This window comes from Maylandia zebra, linkage group LG1 (genome assembly GCF_041146795.1).
Source record: "Maylandia zebra isolate NMK-2024a linkage group LG1, Mzebra_GT3a, whole genome shotgun sequence".
Taxonomy (NCBI): domain Eukaryota; kingdom Metazoa; phylum Chordata; class Actinopteri; order Cichliformes; family Cichlidae; genus Maylandia; species Maylandia zebra.
This window is the reverse complement of record NC_135167.1, coordinates 35780171-35799953: the sequence shown is the minus strand read 5'-3', so window position 1 is coordinate 35799953 and position 19783 is coordinate 35780171. Positions and strand designations below refer to the sequence as shown.

General features: G+C 43.0%; 2 protein-coding genes across 4 annotated transcripts in view; both read left to right on the top strand.

Moving 5' to 3' along the window:
• Positions 1-17722, top strand: part of ero1a (endoplasmic reticulum oxidoreductase 1 alpha) — an 18742-nt gene extending 1020 nt beyond the window's left edge. The window contains exons 2-15 of the mRNA XM_004573297.6: positions 146-265; positions 355-438; positions 768-809; positions 11378-11454; positions 11814-11887; positions 12461-12581; positions 12974-13035; positions 13133-13159; positions 13232-13324; positions 13424-13670; positions 15272-15341; positions 15822-15908; positions 16018-16154; positions 16777-17722. Of these exons, the coding sequence (XP_004573354.1) occupies positions 146-265; positions 355-438; positions 768-809; positions 11378-11454; positions 11814-11887; positions 12461-12581; positions 12974-13035; positions 13133-13159; positions 13232-13324; positions 13424-13670; positions 15272-15341; positions 15822-15908; positions 16018-16154; positions 16777-16837 (1302 nt within the window). The 3' untranslated portion in view covers positions 16838-17722. The remainder of the gene's footprint in view (positions 1-145; positions 266-354; positions 439-767; positions 810-11377; positions 11455-11813; positions 11888-12460; positions 12582-12973; positions 13036-13132; positions 13160-13231; positions 13325-13423; positions 13671-15271; positions 15342-15821; positions 15909-16017; positions 16155-16776) is intronic.
• Positions 17723-17870: 148 nt separating this feature from the next.
• Positions 17871-19783, top strand: part of pacsin3 (protein kinase C and casein kinase substrate in neurons 3) — a 33723-nt gene continuing 31810 nt past the window's right edge. For 2 of the 3 annotated variants that reach the window (XM_004573299.6, XM_004573298.6), the window contains exon 1: positions 17871-18339. The gene's annotated coding sequence lies outside the window, so the exon portion shown is untranslated. The remainder of the gene's footprint in view (positions 18340-19783) is intronic. The other variant, XM_076885488.1, reaches the window with a different exon arrangement.

The window sequence follows — 19783 nt, the reverse complement described above, 5'->3', positions numbered from 1 at the left end:
ACTGTTGAATAAAAATAAATAAAAATAGTACAGTCTACTATTGAAACTCTTTACAGTGTTTTCCAATCTTACTTCGGCTTGCTCTCAGGAGCATACTACACTGTACACTGGATAACCAGCTGTTTGCCTGTTCCCTCTACATCAGGTGACAGGCGACCTGGATGACTGCACGTGTGATGTGGAGACCATCGACCGCTTCAACAATGACCAGCTGTTCCCAAAACTCCAGAGTCTTCTTGAGTCTGATTACTTTAGGTTCTACAAGGTACAACTCATGCACCACACATACGTATACGCACATCTGTGGGTGAGGTCTGTTACTCTGAATGTGTGTTTGGCTTCCATCCTCTGCAGGTGAATCTGAATAAACCGTGTCCTTTCTGGACTGCCAGCAATGAGTGTGGTCTGAGGGACTGTGCTGTGCAGCCCTGCTCTCCTGTGAGTTTAACCCTCATATAGCAGCTGTAAACAGACTTTTACGCCCCCCCATTCAACCTGCTGTTAATGTCTGATCACTGTCTGTATAACTCATAACGATAGAGCCGCGCATTGGCATTGTTTCTTGTGAACCAACCTAATTGCCTTTGCATATCAAGATTAAATTGAGGGTGCAGCCGTTGTGTATTTAAATACCAAGTGTAAATGCAAAGACCTGTGGACTAGATTTAAATATCATTTAAAAAAAAAAACTACAAAGATTACCTATTAATTCCAGGTGAAAGAGGAGAAATGGTCACATCAGACTGACTGAAACTGTCTATTCACAGAACGAGGTGCCCGAGGGGCTCCGATCCGCTCCCCACAACAAGGTGAGTATCTCAGGATCAGTAAGTGGCACAAACTGGCTGCGACTCAGATGGTCTTTTTATTTGTGTCCCATTTATTTAATCAAATCTGACAACAGTTTACCTTCTCCATATGTAAAGTTTACTGAGGATTAATGTCACTTTGGAAATGAATCAAAACTGGAGTCATACAGTAAGTAAACACACCCTCGTGCAATTTATCACTTAAGAAATCAGAAATCAGAAATCAGAAAGGGTTTTATTGCCAAATGTTGAGCGGGTTTACAACATTAGGAAATTGCTGCGGTGCTTCAGTGCAAACATACTGTTATAATACTGTTATAAATTAAGCTTAAATAGACATGAAAATAAATGCCAGACGACTCAAATACAGTTATTAAGAGGTGATGCAGATTCTTCAGTATTAACAATGTGTGTCGAGTCAGTGCAGTCTCTTCCAGTTACAGGGGAAAAATAGTGTAGACAGCTTCTAATTGATGAGTGCATCTACTGTGATGGGTTAGAGAGGAGCTGCTGTAAAGCCTTGAACCTTTTTGCTGTCAGCATCTTGTTTTGTAAAAAGACGCAGGAATCTGTATGGAATTATTTATATGTCAAAAATCACGTGTGAGAAAAAGCATAATCTGAGCAAATAACTCTATTTCATTGCCGAGTTTTCCTTTACATTTCAGAACATCCATCTTTTATATCCCATGAAGTCTATGGAAAAAAGCGTTGCTTCTTCATTCTTTAGAGAGGGCCTGAGAGATTTCTCTCAGATTGTGAAAGGGATCGCTTGAGTCACTTGTGCAAAAAGAAAACAAGCAAAAACAAAAGAAAATCCAAAATGGCAATCCCCTCACAGCTCTCCCCCAAACTCAGCATAAAGACACGCTTTCCCATAATTATCTATTTTTTTTCTTTTTTTACTCATCCTGTTGAAGACCTGATGACCTTTAGCTGCGTTGAGCATCCGTCCATCTGTAACACTTCCAGCTCTTCAAGAATCACAGACGCTCAGAAGGGTTGGCTTTTCACAGTTTACTTCTGCAGAAGACATAAAACACATTCAACAGGTGTCTTCTGGTGGTACCGGCAATTGTAGCTCCCTCACAGTGCAAGCGCGCGCTGTGTGAACAGACTTACAATTAACTTTTTAATAAAGAAAAGGTGGAAAATAATAATTTCTCCCATTTTACAGTCTGTCATACTGAGCTTGTATACAAAAGAAATCTTATGACTAATAAAATACATTCCACAATCGTATAAAACAAAATAACAGGATAAACATAAATACCACCGACTAAACATTTCCCTCTAGTGGACAAATTAACAATAGCGCATTACATCTTCACTTGCTTGTGCTTTACAGACAAAATGGCTGTTAACAAGCTCACATACCTGCAGAAGACATAAAACACATTCAACAGGTGTCTTCTGGTGGTACCGGCAATTGTAGCTCCTACAATGTAAAGCAACATCACAAAAAGCACAGAAAAACGGTAAATCCAAACACATTTCCTGCTATGCGCAGCAACCACTAGGGGGCTGACAAAGACTAACTGCCAAAGAGCATAAATACGGCAGAAACACTATTTAACAGCAACCCGCCTTTGTTTCAGTTACACAGAAACTTTCTAATATCAATATGAACCTATATACATCGACATATATAACTTATGTAACAACATTCACACCAGAAACCATAAAAATGCCAGAGCCTTTCATTACCGGACTTACCCTCACAGTGCAAGCGCGCGCTGTGAGGAGTGGAAGCCTTAGCAGCTTCTAAACGTTAGGGTGAGATCCGGTTTCTGGGTTTTCAAAATAAAATACAATTTAAAAAAAAAAAATAAAATTCACACTTAAAATGATAATTAAGAACAGGTAAGTGCATGTTTTTCATATGTATTATTAACTCTGTTACACTCACCCCCACTGAATTTTATCAAATTTGAGCCCCAGGTACCCACACTAGTATGCACCAACCAACCAGAGGTCAAAAATCACAAACACCAACTAAACGTATCCCTAAGGATGAAGTGGGGTGGGAGCAGCGCCAAACTCCCAACCCAGCAACTGGCAGCAGGGTGCCCGAAATACACCCTACTAATAACCCCTTACAAGGTGTGTACCATGGCTCAACAGAAAGAAAAAAAAATGTAGAGTAACAGCAAGTACAAATCCCATCATTCAGGTAGGCATATAAACAGAACATTTAGTTAGAGAAGGACGGGATCAAGGACTTACAAACTGACTTCACGTCAAACCTGTCACGAACCACGACTTGATTTGACATTGTCTGGATCAGTCTATTCACAGGTTTGACAAGTCGCCCAAGTCTGGTTCTGATCTGGGAACCATTCCCGGTTTGGCTATAGTCAACCATTGGGGACTGAGCAGCAATGGCAGGAGCAACTACATCCACCACTACGTCAGGTGTAGTAGAGCATACTTGTACACCCTCCCCACAGCTCGTAGCAATATTGACCTCCTGGGACGCCATGCTAGAACCGGTTTGGTCAAAGTTCACTTCAACAGACAAGGCCGATGCGGCTGGCAAGACTGAATCCACGCTTGAAACATCAGTAACATCTCCCTGAGACCGGCTGGACTCCGTCAACTGCGACACCCATGCAACTGTCCTCTCTCCAGGGTCCAGAGGTTCAGAGATAACCTCCAGGTCAGCTGTCCCACCCATGGCATTGGGTGAGCGGTTACCATGAGCACCAACACAGCTCACAGCAGGGGCATTCAAATCCCCCTCCCCAGACGCAGCCCCATCATCATCTTCAGGCGCCGTGTTTACATCCCACGTAGAGGAGACGTGATCCGAGGTTCCAGCATCATCCTCCAGGGGCAGGAAATTCGCCACCAACAGCAGATTCCGGTGGACCACTCTCTCTCGTCCGGAAACAGAATCACGGATCTTGAAAGTGTGAGTATCATGGTTCACATCGATCACGGTGTAGACCGTTGACTCCCACCGATCAGCAACCTTCTTCTTTCCCCTCTCTTTCTTGTTAGCAACCAGGACTCTGTCACCAACCTCAATCCTGGAACCCTTCACTCTCCTGTTATAGAGTTGCGAGTGACGACGCTTCTCCTGCGTAGCTCGGGTGCGTGCAATGACCATTGCTTCCTTCACATCTTCCCTGAGGGAAACCACATACCTGTCATAACAGGTAACAGCAGGATCGCTCAGGACAGAGCGGAACAGAATGTCAACAGGCAACCGGGGCGTGCGACCAAACATTAGGTAAAAGGGTGCGAATCCAGTTGTCTCATGTGCGGTGCAGTTGTACATGAACGTCAGAGTCTGTAGCCGACGTGGCCAGTCCACTTTCGAGTCTGGTGGTAGGGCACGAATCATTCCACCCAGAGTCCGGTTGAAGCGCTCCACACTGCCGTTCCCCATCGGGTGGTAAGGTGTCGTGTGTGTCTTCTTCACACCAGAGACTCTGAGGAGCTCACTTATCAATTGGCTCTCAAAATTAGCACCCTGGTCGCTGTGTATCCTTTCCGGAAACCCGAACACACAGAAGTACCTGTCCCAGAGAAGCCTTGCAACCTGTTTGGCCGACTGGTCCTTGCATGGGAAGGCCTGCGCCCAGCCAGTGAAGTGGTCTGTGATGACCAAGACGTCGACGGACTTGTTGTGTGAGGCCTCAGCCGACCAAAAGTCGATGCAGACCAACTCCAACGGTCTGGACGAGGACACGCTGACCAAAGGAGCACGTCCCTCCGGTTCGATAGTTTTACTGACTACACAGCGCTGGCATCCCCGTACATGGTCTCTCACATCACGCCCAAGGTTCAACCAGAAAAATCTCTTTCTAGCCAGGTCTAAACTCCTGAACTGGCCCTGGTGACCGGCATCATCATGGATTCCTCGGAGGACCTCAGCCTTCAACGAGTCAGGAACCACGAACTGCAGTCGTCTGTTACCTGATATCTGGTCTCTGGAAACTCTGTACAACACGCCGTTGTTGAGGACCAGCTTCTCCCAGTGGCTCAGGTATCTTTTAACAAGGATTAGGTCCCCTACCCGCTCTCTCCTCGAGGGTCTCCTGTGTCTCTCAACGTAGAAGACGACGCGGGAAAGCACTGCATCCTGCAGCTGTGCGTCCCTAAGTTCTCTCTCTGAATGGGCAGGTAAGGCCTCCAGACCGGGGGACACCATCTGTGGCAGGTGATGTAAAGCCTCTATTGCTCTCCCTCTTGGGCCGACATCCCACTCGACATGTGACTGCAAAACAGCTGTGACAGCATCTTCAGCCAGAACCAAGGGATGCAGACTCTGCGTGCCTTGGGACATGATGGAAGCTCCACCACCGGATCCACCATTCACCTTGCAGTCGGTGGACCACCGAAACGCCCCCTGGATTGATGCATGTGAAACATCTTTTGCCTCATTAAGGAAGTCTGCATATCTCTCAGCCAGCAGTCTGTCACTTACATTATCCTTCACAAAAGGCAATCGGCTCAGGGCATCTGCCACAATGTTCTGACGGCCTGGGACATATTTAATGTCAAAGTCATAGCTTGCAAGTTTAGCCACCCAGCGTTGCTCACAACAGTCCAGCTTTGGCTTGGTTAAAATGTGGGTCAAGGGGTTGTTATCAGTCCAGACGGTGAACTTGTGACCTTTGAGCCAATGACTGAACTTGTCGCAGACCGACCACTTTAACGCCAGAAACTCCAACCTGTGTGCTGGATAGTTTCTTTGAGACTGAGACAGGGATTTGCTGGCAAAAGCAATCGGTCTGGGCTTGGTTCCACCGTCCTGGATTTGAGCCAACACTGCTCCAATGCCATCCAGTGATGCGTCTGTCGAAAGCAAGAAGGGGCGAGAGAAGTCTGGGTGAGCCAAAACGACTGTATTTAACATCAAGCTCTTGAGCTTCTCAAAAGCCTCCTCTTCTCTGGATGTCCAATCCGAAGCACTCAACTTCCTGCATGGCCGCCTCACCTTAGTTGTTCCCTTGCCCTTCTTCACAGCACCTCTCAGGAGCTCAAACAGAGGTCTGGCAACAGCAGAGTACATGGGGACAAAGTGTTGGTAGTAATTAATCATCCCCAAAAATGATCTGACCTTTCGTTGGGAAGGAGTCACTCCATCAGTGTCCATGAGGTCCACGCTCCTCATGTTTGCGATAACTTCGACTTTGGATGGGTCTGTTGATACCCCATTTTGATCGATGATGTGACCGAGGAACTTCACGGATTTCCTCAGGAAGAAGCACTTTCTGGGGGCCAGCTTCAAGTTATGCCCGCGCAGCCTCTCAAACACCATTTCCAGGCGCTGCAAGGCAGTGTCCTCATCTGGAGCAAACACCAGGAGATCGTCCAGGTAACACAACAGGCTCAAATAATTCTGGTCACCAAAGATGCTGGTCATCATGCGCATGAAGCTTGCAGGGCTGTTGCACAGACCCTGCGGCAGCCGATTATACTCATATAGACCCATGGGCGTGGTGAAGGCAGAATATTTCCTATCATCTTCATGCAGCGTCATGTTGTAGAAGCCAGATGTCAAGTCCATGGTACTGAACAGGCTGTTTCCCCCCAAAGCAGCCAGACAATCTGCTTGATGTGGAAGAGGATGGGCATCCTTCAGGGTTCTCTTGTTGAGCCACCGGAAATCGTTGCAAATGCGTAGATCGCCATTCTTCTTCCACACGAGCACCAATGGTGATGCATACTCACTGGTCGATTTCCTGATGATATCCCTCTCCTCCATCTCAGTCAACACTTGTCTCAGCTTCTGGTACTGGCTTGGGGGCACACGCCTGTAGGGAAGTCTGAAAGGTCTGTTATCTGAGAGGCGGATGCGATGCACAAAGTTTTTGGCTTCCCCACAGTCGAGATGATGGCGGGAAAAGACATCCTCGTACTGCAAAACCAGGTCAGCCATCCTCTCTTTACACTGTCCCGATGTCTCACAGGACTCTATGTCAACATCACCAAGCCCAACAAGTTTGAGTTTCTCCATCATGGAGGTGGGCGTGACTTGTGGCGACATGGCCGACTGATGGCTGCTAGCCAGAGTTGTCTCCTGGAGCGCTGAAGCATCAAAGTCCTCGAGCGCCACACAGGAGTACACATCTGCTAGTTTGGCGTTACGTCGCAGATGTACAGGCTGCTCAGACATATTGATCAGTTTCAATGGGACCCATCTATCACCCCACAAGGGAGTAACCAATCTAGCAACCAAAATCCCTCTGGGTGCTGAGCGGGATGACGAGGGCTCTGTCATCACTGTACTGCCAGGGGAGACATTGATGTTCTTTGGTAGTTTTCCCCATACCAGATATTCGCGACCCGGTTCAAGGGACACAGCTGAGTTACACCTAACCGTGCCCACTTTGTCCGGGACGTCCGAATCTTTCCATGGGGTCAAACCAGAAAGCATAGACAGAAAGTTTTCAGTCTCAAGGTTGGTCTTAGAGCAATTACTGAAGACCGTGTTCCAGTAGGGCTCACAACGTTTAGACTGGTGTAATATGTGCTTAATGACGTTCGTCCCCAGTATCAGGTCATCAAGCTGCCCTTGAACCACCAGGATGGGAACTATCATTCTGCAGCCACACACCTCCATCTCCACATTGAGGGCATACTTAGGCTTCACACGTAGTCCTCCACACCCAACAAGGGTCACATCCACTTTGATAACATCTTGATCAGATATCAGTCCAGACTCACGCAGAGTCACCTCGGCTGCTTCATTCATGCTGCAGGCCATGGATCCACTGTCCAGCATACCACCCATTTTCAAAAGCCCACCGAAAGTGACGGGAGTGTAGAAAAGACTGTCACTATTGCCGACTTTGTGAACGTTTTGGAAGATAACTTCAGAATCTTTGCATTTTTGTCTTGCCTCCTCATACACTGACTCCGCATCACAGGTATCAGCAGTTTGGGAGTTTCCTGTAAGACCTGCACTGCCTCCCACCGAATACAGGTCGGTTAGTTTCCCTCCGGCTGGACCTGGGTAGACGTACTAGCCGGGCAAGACAACCGAACATGGCCAGGAGCAAAGCATGAAAAGCACAGTTTGTCAGATAGGCAGTGTGATACTGTGGTATGTCTTGGATCACTGCAGACTTTGCAGGCATCCTCCCTCCTCCGTCTATTTCGCGAGAACTGATTAAACGCCCCTCTCCTTGGTGTCTGAGTGTTGTGGTGCTGCATTCTCTCCATCATGGCCTGAAACATATCCACCATCTGACCCATGAGCCTTTCCTCTGACTGTTGAAGATTTTGACTCACCGCAGTCGAAGGGGAGAAACTCAGACTTCCGACGAGGGGATCTCGTGTTGCAGTGGTGGAGGGGAACGAGTCCACTAACCCCTGAAAACCTGAGGATGGGGGCGAGAAGCTTCGGGAGCGTCCCTCCGGCACAGCAGCTGCAGGTGAGGCGTTCGGGTGTACGGTGGTGATCGTAGAATTATAGCCCTTCAACTGTGCAGCGCCGCTGGCTCTACCATTAGCACTCACCTCCCTTTGATAATCATCAATCCTTTGTTGTACGTCTCGAGCAGTCCACTCATGGACAGGCTTGCACTTGAAGACATAAGACAACTCGGGGTCAGGACAATGTTTCACAAACATACATGCTACTTCATGAGTTAAAGGGGTCGCTGTCTGCCCCTGTCTGCGTAGCCCCTCTATGGCTAGTTCAGCAGCCTTGTTCAGTCTTATCCAATAATCTACCGGGTTTTCACCCCTGGTAGGGAGCGTTGCATAAAAGTCAGCAAGAGGGAGGCACGATGAAGAATCACTGAAGTAATGGCGAAGGACACCAAAGACCAGATCAGGTTTCTGTTTGACATCAAGACCTGGGTCACTACGAAGAGCCACTCTGACCACATCTCTGGCCTTCCCCATTAAGTGGCTAATAATTTCGTCAGCCTGGCCATGAATGGGGACCTCTTGCTTCCACAGGTAGGTTGTTGCCATGTCAATCCAGTCCTGAACAGAACATCTGTCTGTGCCATCACCCCTAAAAATTTGAAGCTCCCTATTGGGCTTAACATGGACAGTTACATGTGGTACATCTCGAGCGGTACTGCTACATTGCTCAGTTTGAGTCTTAGAGTCACCAATCAGGTTCACAACGCCAGCTGACAACAGTTTAGTAACAATGGATTCACCAATCTGGGCTCCTATTTGCTCAACCATGTCAGTAAAACTGTGTACAGTATCACTGTCTCTAATTGGAGTGGAAACCTGGGGCATATCACCCACACCCCTACCGATGGGAATAAAACTCGGGCTTTGGCCTAGCCCAGTGTCACTGCTCACAGGACCAAACTGTGTGACATTACTGGCGTCAACTGCATGAACTAGTCCGGCACCTCTACCCTTAGGTAGTACTGGAGTGACAAATTTATCCATCGTCAAATCACACACTTAAGATAATAACTGCATGTGCACTCCGTTAGGGAGAGAAAAACAAACAAACCCAGAGATAAAAATAAGAAAAATAACAGTATAACAGTAGCAAAACGAGGGAAAGAAAAAAAAAATTATAATAATAATGTCCAAATAATTTGAGTGTATAACCACACGTTGTATATCAAAACACAGACACTTTCACCCTTGTCTTATTTCAGTCACACCCCTCACCTTTTTGTTTGTTTGTTTTTTTTTTTGGGGGGGGTTTCGCTTGTTTGGGTTTTTCTTTTGTCTAAACTCACTTGGTTACAACAACCCACATTCAACTTGTGAACAGCAGGGGAGCAGAACAGCAGCCACGGCGATGAGCATCAAGCTGATCTGAAGATCCGAATGGTCACGGCACCAGTGTAACACTTCCAGCTCTTCAAGAATCACAGACGCTCAGAAGGGTTGGCTTTTCACAGTTTACTTCTGCAGAAGACATAAAACACATTCAACAGGTGTCTTCTGGTGGTACCGGCAATTGTAGCTCCCTCACAGTGCAAGCGCGCGCTGTGTGAACAGACTTACAATTAACTTTTTAATAAAGAAAAGGTGGAAAATAATAATTTCTCCCATTTTACAGTCTGTCATACTGAGCTTGTATACAAAAGAAATCTTATGACTAATAAAATACATTCCACAATCGTATAAAACAAAATAACAGGATAAACATAAATACCACCGACTAAACATTTCCCTCTAGTGGACAAATTAACAATAGCGCATTACATCTTCACTTGCTTGTGCTTTACAGACAAAATGGCTGTTAACAAGCTCACATACCTGCAGAAGACATAAAACACATTCAACAGGTGTCTTCTGGTGGTACCGGCAATTGTAGCTCCTACAATGTAAAGCAACATCACAAAAAGCACAGAAAAACGGTAAATCCAAACACATTTCCTGCTATGCGCAGCAACCACTAGGGGGCTGACAAAGACTAACTGCCAAAGAGCATAAATACGGCAGAAACACTATTTAACAGCAACCCGCCTTTGTTTCAGTTACACAGAAACTTTCTAATATCAATATGAACCTATATACATCGACATATATAACTTATGTAACAACATTCACACCAGAAACCATAAAAATGCCAGAGCCTTTCATTACCGGACTTACCCTCACAGTGCAAGCGCGCGCTGTGAGGAGCGGAAGCCTTAGCAGCTTCTAAACGTTAGGGTGAGATCCGGTTTCTGGGTTTTCAAAATAAAATACAATTTAAAAAAAATAAAATAAAATTCACACTTAAAATGATAATTAAGAACAGGTAAGTGCATGTTTTTCATATGTATTATTAACTCTGTTACACATCTTTCCGTTCACCCATTAACAATTTTTACAAGAGTCACGACTGCTTCTACAGCACAATTTAATCAAACCTTTACACAGTCAACAAAAAACTGGTCTTCATTGAAACTATTGTCAAGGTTTCATTTATTTTCTTCAGAGTTTTGAGATTTAAAAAAAATTCACTGATGCAGAACGTAGTTGAACCATATTATTATTATTATTATTATTATTATTACCTTTAGCTTAGAGACAGATCCACACTGCTGCTCAGCTGCCAAAAACATTTTATACCATCCATTAAATCTACAAATCCTCACAGTGTGGCCATATTTCTGGATTTGTTGCTAATGTGACAGTTTTGTAAATGTAATGTACTGTACTGTAGCACATTTTGCTTTTTATAAAGACTAATTTTGTTGTTGTTGTGGGTTTTACAGGAGGATGTAATGTTTAAAATTAAAACAAACAAACAAAAAGGTCATGGGATTCTAAAAAGTTTTATTTGCTAGTGCACTAGAGCACCTTTTTGCCACAATAAAAAACGTTTCTATGTTTAATGCTCGACATGTATTATAAAAAAATGTAATAAATCACATTTTTACATCATGGCATTAAAGTGAACAGGTTTATCTGCTGTATTGTGTTAGCAGTTAGCAGTTTTGTTACTTTCACTTTCAGCTTCCTGCTGTTAATGAGTCATCACAGCAAGTTTGATAGAATATAGCTTTGCTGCCCCTCAGATTTTCTCAGTAATTCATAGAATTGTAAATTTAAAGTGTGTGTGTGTGTGTGTGTGTGTGTGTGTGTGTGTGTGTGTGTGTGTGTGTGTGTGTGTGTGTGTGTGTGTGTTTCAGTATTCAGCAGAAGTGAACGAGCAGCAGGATGAGTGTGAGAAGGCGAAGCATCTGGGAGCTGTAGATGTCTCATTAAGGTGAGTCTCGTTCATTTTGCTCAGTTCTTTCTTCTAAAAGTGACTTTTTGACATTTTTTATTCAGACTGTTCTTTTGAGTAAATTGTGCACTGCATTGGATGAAACTGTCTGGAAGGCGGTTGGGTGGTGAGCATACAAGGCATAGTTCGGGTGAAAGCTGCTTCTTTAACCTGTAGAACCATACTCGTTATCTTTGCTATTGGGAACAAAATCATTAATATATAACTCAAATTATTTTCTGGTAACACGTTCAAGCGGGATACCAAAGTAGGATTTAACTTTCTTTTCTGACCTATGAACCTCCACACTGAGGTTGAGCACAACTAAGCCAACTGAGTGCTCTCCTTTTTGTTCCCAGCGCTGAGACCAGAGAGGCTCTGCTCGACTGGAACAAATATGACGACGAAGCAGAACGCTTCTGCGTGGTTGACGGTACGTCTCAGTCCAGCTGAATGAAGGAAGAAGCAAATTTGATACATTTTGATTACCAAAAATAATTGCTAATTGACACTAGGCAGAAATATGATAGTCAAATGCTGTAGATTGTAAGGCAACATGTGTACGTCAACAACAAAGTTAAAGAATGAAAATGTTTTGGAAACATAACAGATTATTTAGCTTAGCATAACTGAAAGGGAACATAAAGAATAGATAGTATGTCTTGTTTTTGGTAAGGGGATATGATTACAAGAGACATTTTTAGGGAATGTAATGCTATGTTTAAGCAGTATTGGGACTGACTATAAAACATACTCCAAGGAGTAGTTTTAGGAAACATGATTCAAGCAATTACAACACAGAAGATGGTGCAACATGTAGAAAATGTAATGAAACATAGGGATCCATTTCTCCAAAACCTTTGTGAAATGCTAGTGGGTAACTCCTCTTTCCTGAATAAATCCCCTCCACCACCACCCTCTGCTACATTCTGTCACATGTGGCTGACAAAAAAAGATGTTTTCATTATAATGACTTGCAGCTGAATAAAGGCTCGCTCTTTTCCAGATGAAGAGTCACCAGACTCCCAGTATGTCGACTTGCTGCTGAATCCAGAACGCTTCACAGGCTACAAAGGACCAGAGGCCTGGCAGATCTGGAACAGCATCTATGAGGAGAACTGTTTCAAGTAAGCGTTCAGAGCCCACAAAATAAGTGACTGTAGTTTATACTTTAGCGTGATTCACAGTTCAAAAATAATCCCCAGTTATCTCACACTGGGACTTAGAGGTTGTTACCTCTTACTTCATCTCCTGTTTGAAATTGATTGCTTTAGCTCACTTTCAGCCAAGTTTTGAGGAGCAGGCGGATGGCTCTTCAATGCCCACAGCCATAGAGGTGTCCGCAGTGACCATGTTAGGGACATCTATATCCTCTGACATCAGAATAGTCTGAAGCCTGAGCTTTGGCTCACAGGGATGATTTGTATATAGAGTGACATCATGTTGCCATGTTTACTATCAACATCCACCACTGTGACCACCCTGTAATGAAAAGGAAACCTTTATGTGTCCTTCTCAGACCATATACTATCAAACGACCACTAAATCCCACCTCATTCCAGAGCAGCCCAGGAAGTGAAGGTAGGAATTCTTCAGTGTTATATCTCACCATTTTTCTAAAACAATTGCAGTTTTGTTTTGTTTTCTCCATTTCTGATGACACGTACTTTGTTTGCAGCGAGGACCTTCTACAGCTGGCTGGAAGGTAAGCTGATGCTACACCTTAAGATTCTCTTTTTGTCGAGTTTTCGATAAATTCTCTGCCTTTCTCTCTCAGGCCAGTGTGTGGAGAAAAGGGCTTTTTTCCGGCTTGTCTCAGGTCTGCACGCCAGCATTAACGTACACCTGAGTGCCAGATATCTGCTGGATGGTGAGGCAGAAAAAAAACAGCCCTTGTTCATTTTCTTTTTCCTTTTGTCTGAAGAGTCAAAATAACTGACACTCACTTTTATTGCCTTCTTTCCTTCAGACAGCTGGTTTCAGAAGAAGTGGGGTCACAATGTGTCGGAGTTCAGACAGCGTTTTGATTCGGAGCTGACGGTCGGCGAAGGGCCCAAGAGGCTCCGCAACCTTTACTTCCTTTACCTGATAGAGCTGCGAGCACTGGCTAAAGTTCTGCCGTTCTTCCAGCAGTCATCCTTCCAGCTGTACACGGGCAGACCCGAGGAGGACCAGAAACACAAGGAGCAGCTGCTGGACATCCTGCAGCTGGCCAGGTTGGTCTCAGACCACACCAATCATTGTTAGACTTTCCCTGAATAAAGGTATAATACAGCATGCCCTTTTTTTCTTGATACCTAGTATTCATGTTCTATAAATGAAAGATCAACCATATTGTGTTTTTTAACAGTTAATTTCACTCAAAGTGCACTAATTAGAAATGCCTGATTTGATATAGATTTACACTCAGGTTGTCAAGGTGCAGCTCGAAGATCTTGCCCTAGTTCTGCTGTGGATTTGACCCATGAAGCTGAGATCAGGGCAACTTGATGGTCAGATCAACTTCTGCAAGAGTCCTTGTACTTCTCGTGGCTGAAGTTTTCCTTGTGACTCTGGCCGTACGCTTGCCCTCGCTGTCATGCTCCAGAGTGAAATTGGCACGAGTCAAATAGCTTATTGACAACATCACTGTCAGTGTCAGTGATGTCTGTCAGTGCGCCCCAGGGCAGCTGTGGCTACAATGTAGCTTGCCATCACCAGTGTGTGAATGTGTGTGTGAATGGGTGGATGACTGAATGTAGTGTGAAGCGCTTTGGGGTCCTTAGGGACTAGAAAAGCGCTATACAAATGCAGGCCATTTACCATTTACCATCACAAAATGGATATGAATGTAAACATGTGGATGTGGATGGGTGGTGTTAGAAAGAAGTGAGCTCTGTTAGCACTCTGCACTCTGGGAAATGTAGGCAACAGATTCTGACATATGACACCTGTGGTTTTACAGCAATGCTTTTTAAAGTCCAACAGTTTAATCACAGTCCCTGCCAAGGTTAATATAGTTAGCTAAAAATAAACTGAAAACTACAACTAGATGTGAGAAAGTGTTGTAGTTCACTAATAATAAAAATAATAATAAAATAAAAACTAGACTTTTGAAAAAATTCAAACTAACTGGAGTGATTTTGAGAACTAACTAAAGTGAAATACAAATGTCATTATAACTTGCTTGATAAGTCATGGATAGGTGTGTTTATTATAAACTGTGAGTCAACTGCTTTCAAGAAGTTCAGCGTGTTTATATTATTACACCTGTACCAATATCCCCAAATCTTGCCTCTGGCATATGCCCTCCTTGCAGTTTTTGTCTTTTTAGTGATCACTGTAACTAATAAAAACTAAACAAGTTCAAACAATAAAAACTAAACCGAAAAAAGAAATTGTACTCTTGAAACTAACTGAAACTACACTAAATTAATAACAAAAAGTCCAAATGAAATAACAATAAAAGCTAAAAACAAATTAAATAATACAACACTGTACTAACTCTGGTCACTTCTTCGCACTTCACACTTCTTTCTTTATTAATCTCTGTCTTTCTTCCACAGCACGTCTTTTATCCTGTCTTCCTTTTTTTACCACAACCGGTCACGGCAGATTATTATTATTATTATTATTATTATTATTAGTAGTAGTAGTAGTAGTAGTAGTAGTAGTAGTAGTAGTAGTAGTAGTAGTAGTAGTAGTAGTAGTATTGTATGATCGACCTTACAATATAAAGCACCTTGCAGCGACTTTTGTTGTGATTTGGCGCTGTATAAATAAAATAAAAACGGACTTCCATGCAATGTTTTGATGACGTTCATCTCCTCTTTTCTAGATCTTTCCCTTTGCACTTTGATGAGGCTTCTCTGTTTGCTGGGGATGAAAAGGAAGCAGCCAAACTGAAGGTCAGCAAGTGTTTCAAACTCTGCTGAAGTTATTGTTAAGTTATTGATATTGTGGACGTAATGCACCAACTGATTACATATTCACAGGGATGTTAATTAATATTTTCAGAATGCTCCCCACCCATATTGTTGATTGTTTGAGCTCATAAAATTCAAAATGATTTATAATTAACCTTCTGGTTTAACTGCATAAAAGCATTCAGTTGTATTCTAGCCACGCCAGTTAGAACTCTACGTGAAATTGTGCTGTAAAAACATTGATGCATCAAAAAATGCTCTAGCTGCAGAGTGAATGCAGATACAGAGATACGGGGAAGCCGATGCTTTGAAACCTTTTATCGCATTAACAAAGCTGCTGGGAGTGATCTTGTGTACGCAGGGTTGCTGCAAACACACAGTAATACTGACTGGAGTTGCAGTTTTAATTTGTGTGGGTAACTTTCAAGATTTAAAATGACCTGAGTTTTCTGTGAATGTCAGGAGGATATCAGACTGGCCTTCCTCAACATCTCCAGGATCATGGACTGTGTTGGGTGCTTTAAGTGTCGCCTGTGGGGGAAACTGCAGGTACCTGTTATTTTCCTCTTAGTGCCTCTCGTTAGCTTGTAGCGCTTCTTTTGTAAAGATGAACTTGATTTTTTTGTTTGTTTTGATCGCTGCCTCTCTTGTGTCACAGACCCAGGGATTAGGCACAGCCTTGAAGATTTTGTTTTCAGAGCGACAGATTGAAGCTCTGCCCAAATCCAGTAACCAGCGACCCAGTTTCCAGCTCAGCCGGCAGGAGATCGTCTCCCTGTTCAATGCCTTCGGAAGGTCAGAGAGAGAGGCTGTGGACATCAAGTCATACATGTGCCATATTTAAAAAAATCTCCTTAGTTCCAGCTCACACCCACTCTGCTCCTTGGAGAGCTTTTGTTGCCTGCGCGTTAGTTTATTATTGTATCTGAAGCACTTTTAAAACCTGAAAATGATTTTTGGATATGATAAATGAGCATGCGCCATTTATTATTCAGAAGCCTTCTATGCATCTCCTTTGCGAATTCCTTCTTGAGCTGAGTGCTTGAGCTATCAGGAAATTTAGACTGATATTTGAGTTACTAAATGCTTACTTTGTGTGTAAATACAAAAGTAAGTTTAATCAATATCAAACTCCTAAGTCTGTCACTTTAGAACAAGTTTATCTCTATAATAGGAACTTACATAAGTGAGTACTGATCTTATTGGAAATTCACACTCATTTAAAACAAAAGTTAAAACAAATATGTTCAACATGAAATCAAAATAGTGCAAAACTTGCCTAAATTTTCTGTAAATTGAGGCTACAATATAATATTCGCAGAGAAACTGGGTTTAATATTAGTTAAAACATACTGGAGTATTTTTTTCATTATTTTGTACTTATTATTTTAACTGTGTCCTCCTGAATCCTGCGCAGGATTTCCACGAGCGTCAGGGAGCTGAAGAACTTCAGAGTGCTGTTAGCAGAGGAGCAGTGAGGACATCCAGAGGAGTCTGCCTTCACCTGTTGACTCCTCTCTGATGGGGCTTTATTTCAACATGTGCACTTTTGTGGTCCCAGGCCACTGACTGCCATCTTTCCTACTGTCTTAAACCTGCTGAAATGTCGACTGAAAGATCAGCTTTAATCAGCCAAGTGTTTATTTTTCCTTAAAATAATGCATTGCTTTCTTTTGAATTAAACTAAAGTCATATTTAAAAAAACAAAAAACAAAATGACACTTTGTGGCATGGTTTAATGTTCTTTCAAGTGGTATCATTTTTTTTGCTGATGGAGAAACGTGCTTGTCTATTTTCAAATGCGCTTTGATCAATGAAATCACTTCAGTTGCTGTTTGGGAGCTGACTGCTAAGAATTCTGTCTCACCTGTTCACACCTGTGTTGTTGGGATTATGCTTTGCTCCTGAGGATGGCGCTGTTTGTCAAGAAAATAGATGAGAAACGTCAAATCTAAATTGAATGCGGGCAACAAATATGCAGTATGTCGAAAGGAAAACTATACAGGAATGGACACCAACGTTTAAAATTCATTATCACACTGATTCTCGTAACAGCCATCCTCTGTTTTCAGAGTCGCAGGTTTTCAGGTGCGTGTCCAGAAGTTATAATGAAACCTGTTTCCACCTGGGAGGAAGGTTTTGTAAACCATTCAGCACAGATCCCCAAAATATTTATATACTGTTGGTAATATTCCGATTGTACATTGTATTTGTGTATAAGTTTGGAGATTTAAAATTTAAAATGTATATATAAAAGTCATTTTATGAAAATGTAAACGGTAATAAAATTTTAAAATTATTTTTCAATGTTCTAAATTCAAAGCTGTTTTTTATTAAATAAATGTGAATATTTGTATTTGTAATTGGGCGTGGTTTGCGTTTATGTGTTCAGTGCCTTGGTCAGAGAGTGTGCGATGGATGTGTGAGAGCGCTGGAGGGCAGCATGCAGCCGCCCGCAGACAGTGAAGGGTTAACCTGTAATAGGATGAATGGATATTGTGGTGAGCAGCATCTGATTACACAGAAACGCCAGCAGGCACCGGAGGGGGGAAGACACGTCCGTACACCTACCAGCACAGACGGCGTTTGGTTCCTGCCAGGGAATACAAACGCGCTCCTTTTCCTTTTTTAATTAGCGTTATCATTATTTTTTTCCCTTTCTCTCAGCGTGCAGGCTATAACTTTACTTTTCTTTTTCTTTTTCTTTTTAACCGAGCCGAGCAGGAACCGAGCCCGCCGTTATTATGGGAGTTTGTTGAAACAGTGCTGTGGCTGGAGGAGTGTAAATGGCTGAGAGAGGTCGACGGACGACTTGAGAGACAACTTGCAAGATGTCGCACTTTGTGGAAGCCTAAAAAAAGGAGTATTTGTTTTTGTTTTTTACTGTTAGCGTGACAGGAGGTGGTGAAAGAGTAGGGGAGAGGCTGCAGCTCAAGGGGGATCTGGTGTTGGTTTGTTCCTCCGGCTCGGAGAGAAATAGGTAAGGCTCCTCACCTGCCTGCTGTCTGCACATGTTCACACCCTGAACACAGAACACTTTGCGATGGGAAAACTGCCCAATGCAAGCAACTGGAAAGAAGTGCTGCTGTTTTATTGTCTGCTTTTTGTCTTCCCAAAATGTTTCCAGGTGTATTTCATAGACTACTTTTAGTTATTATTAATCTAGCTCTAAGTATAATCAGAAATACACCGTCTGTAATGAATATGTAAACATCCATGCAGTGACTATTAAACTTGCCATTTTTCGTATTCCCAACCAAAATGTGTAAGCTTACGCTTTAAAGCGGCACCAGGTGATTTTTGACCAGCAGGGGGCAGAAAACCCCCCAAACTCTCTACTTTACTTACGCAGCACCCCACCTGCTAAGACCATGTAGTAATTTAAATAGATTTTTAACTTTGTGCTATTATAATTCTGCCCTTTTGCTGCCCGTTGTTGTTGCTCATATTAATTAGTACCTGTAAGTGAGCCCAAAAAAACATGACTAACACACATGACCCTTCCAAGGCACAGCTTTAGCAAAGTGTTATAACAGAAATGCAGACAATGGCAGGTGTAGTTATGCAGTCTTTTTCCCCTTTCAGTTTGTCCATTGTTAAAGTGCTTTACAACTGTGCCAGTAGTGCGCTCCTCCAGTTATACTAGGGACAAACCACAGGACTGAAGCAACAGAATTTTAGCAATGAAACAGTTAAATATATATGTTTAATGTTTTACATGAGGAAAAAAAATATGCATACAGTGGCTCAAGTCAACTTAGCATGGAGAATTTGAGTTTGGGAAACAGTTACATGGTTGTCAGATTTACTGTTCCAAAAACTTTGATTTGCATCTGTAAACATAACCTGCACTAAAAGAGTGCAGGAATCGGGTTACTAGTGCTTATCATATGTATAAGAACCTGATTTATACTTAAGTCCATGCGAGTAAAAGAAGATGATTTAGGCATTTTAAAATGTGTCAGTGATCTGCCAGCATGAGAATTAAGATTTGAAGTAACTTGTGGAGAAAGGAGCAACAAAATCATAATAAATTTTGTTGCTTTACCTTCATGACTTTAATGAAGTGTTGTTTCTGAGCCTCTGAAGAAAGTTTGGAGGCTATAGGAACCTCCCCCACCTTCAAGCTCTCTCCTGCCAAACAAGTTGAATTTCTTGGAAACAGGAGATATGTCAACAAAGACTGTTCACTCCCTCCCAGTCTGTCAGATCACTTGTTCTTACATACTCCTTGAAAAGATGACCTCCCCCCCAAAAAAGTCAAAAAGCAAAGAGTGCAGGTCAGTTTGTTGACAGTAGAAATATTTCCGTGTGGCTCTATCGTGCAGACCAGGAGGATGAATCACTTATCAAGAAAGTTGCATGAACCTGTTAGCTGATAGATGATTTCTTTTATCATTTCAGCTCTGTTTTCACAAACCCTG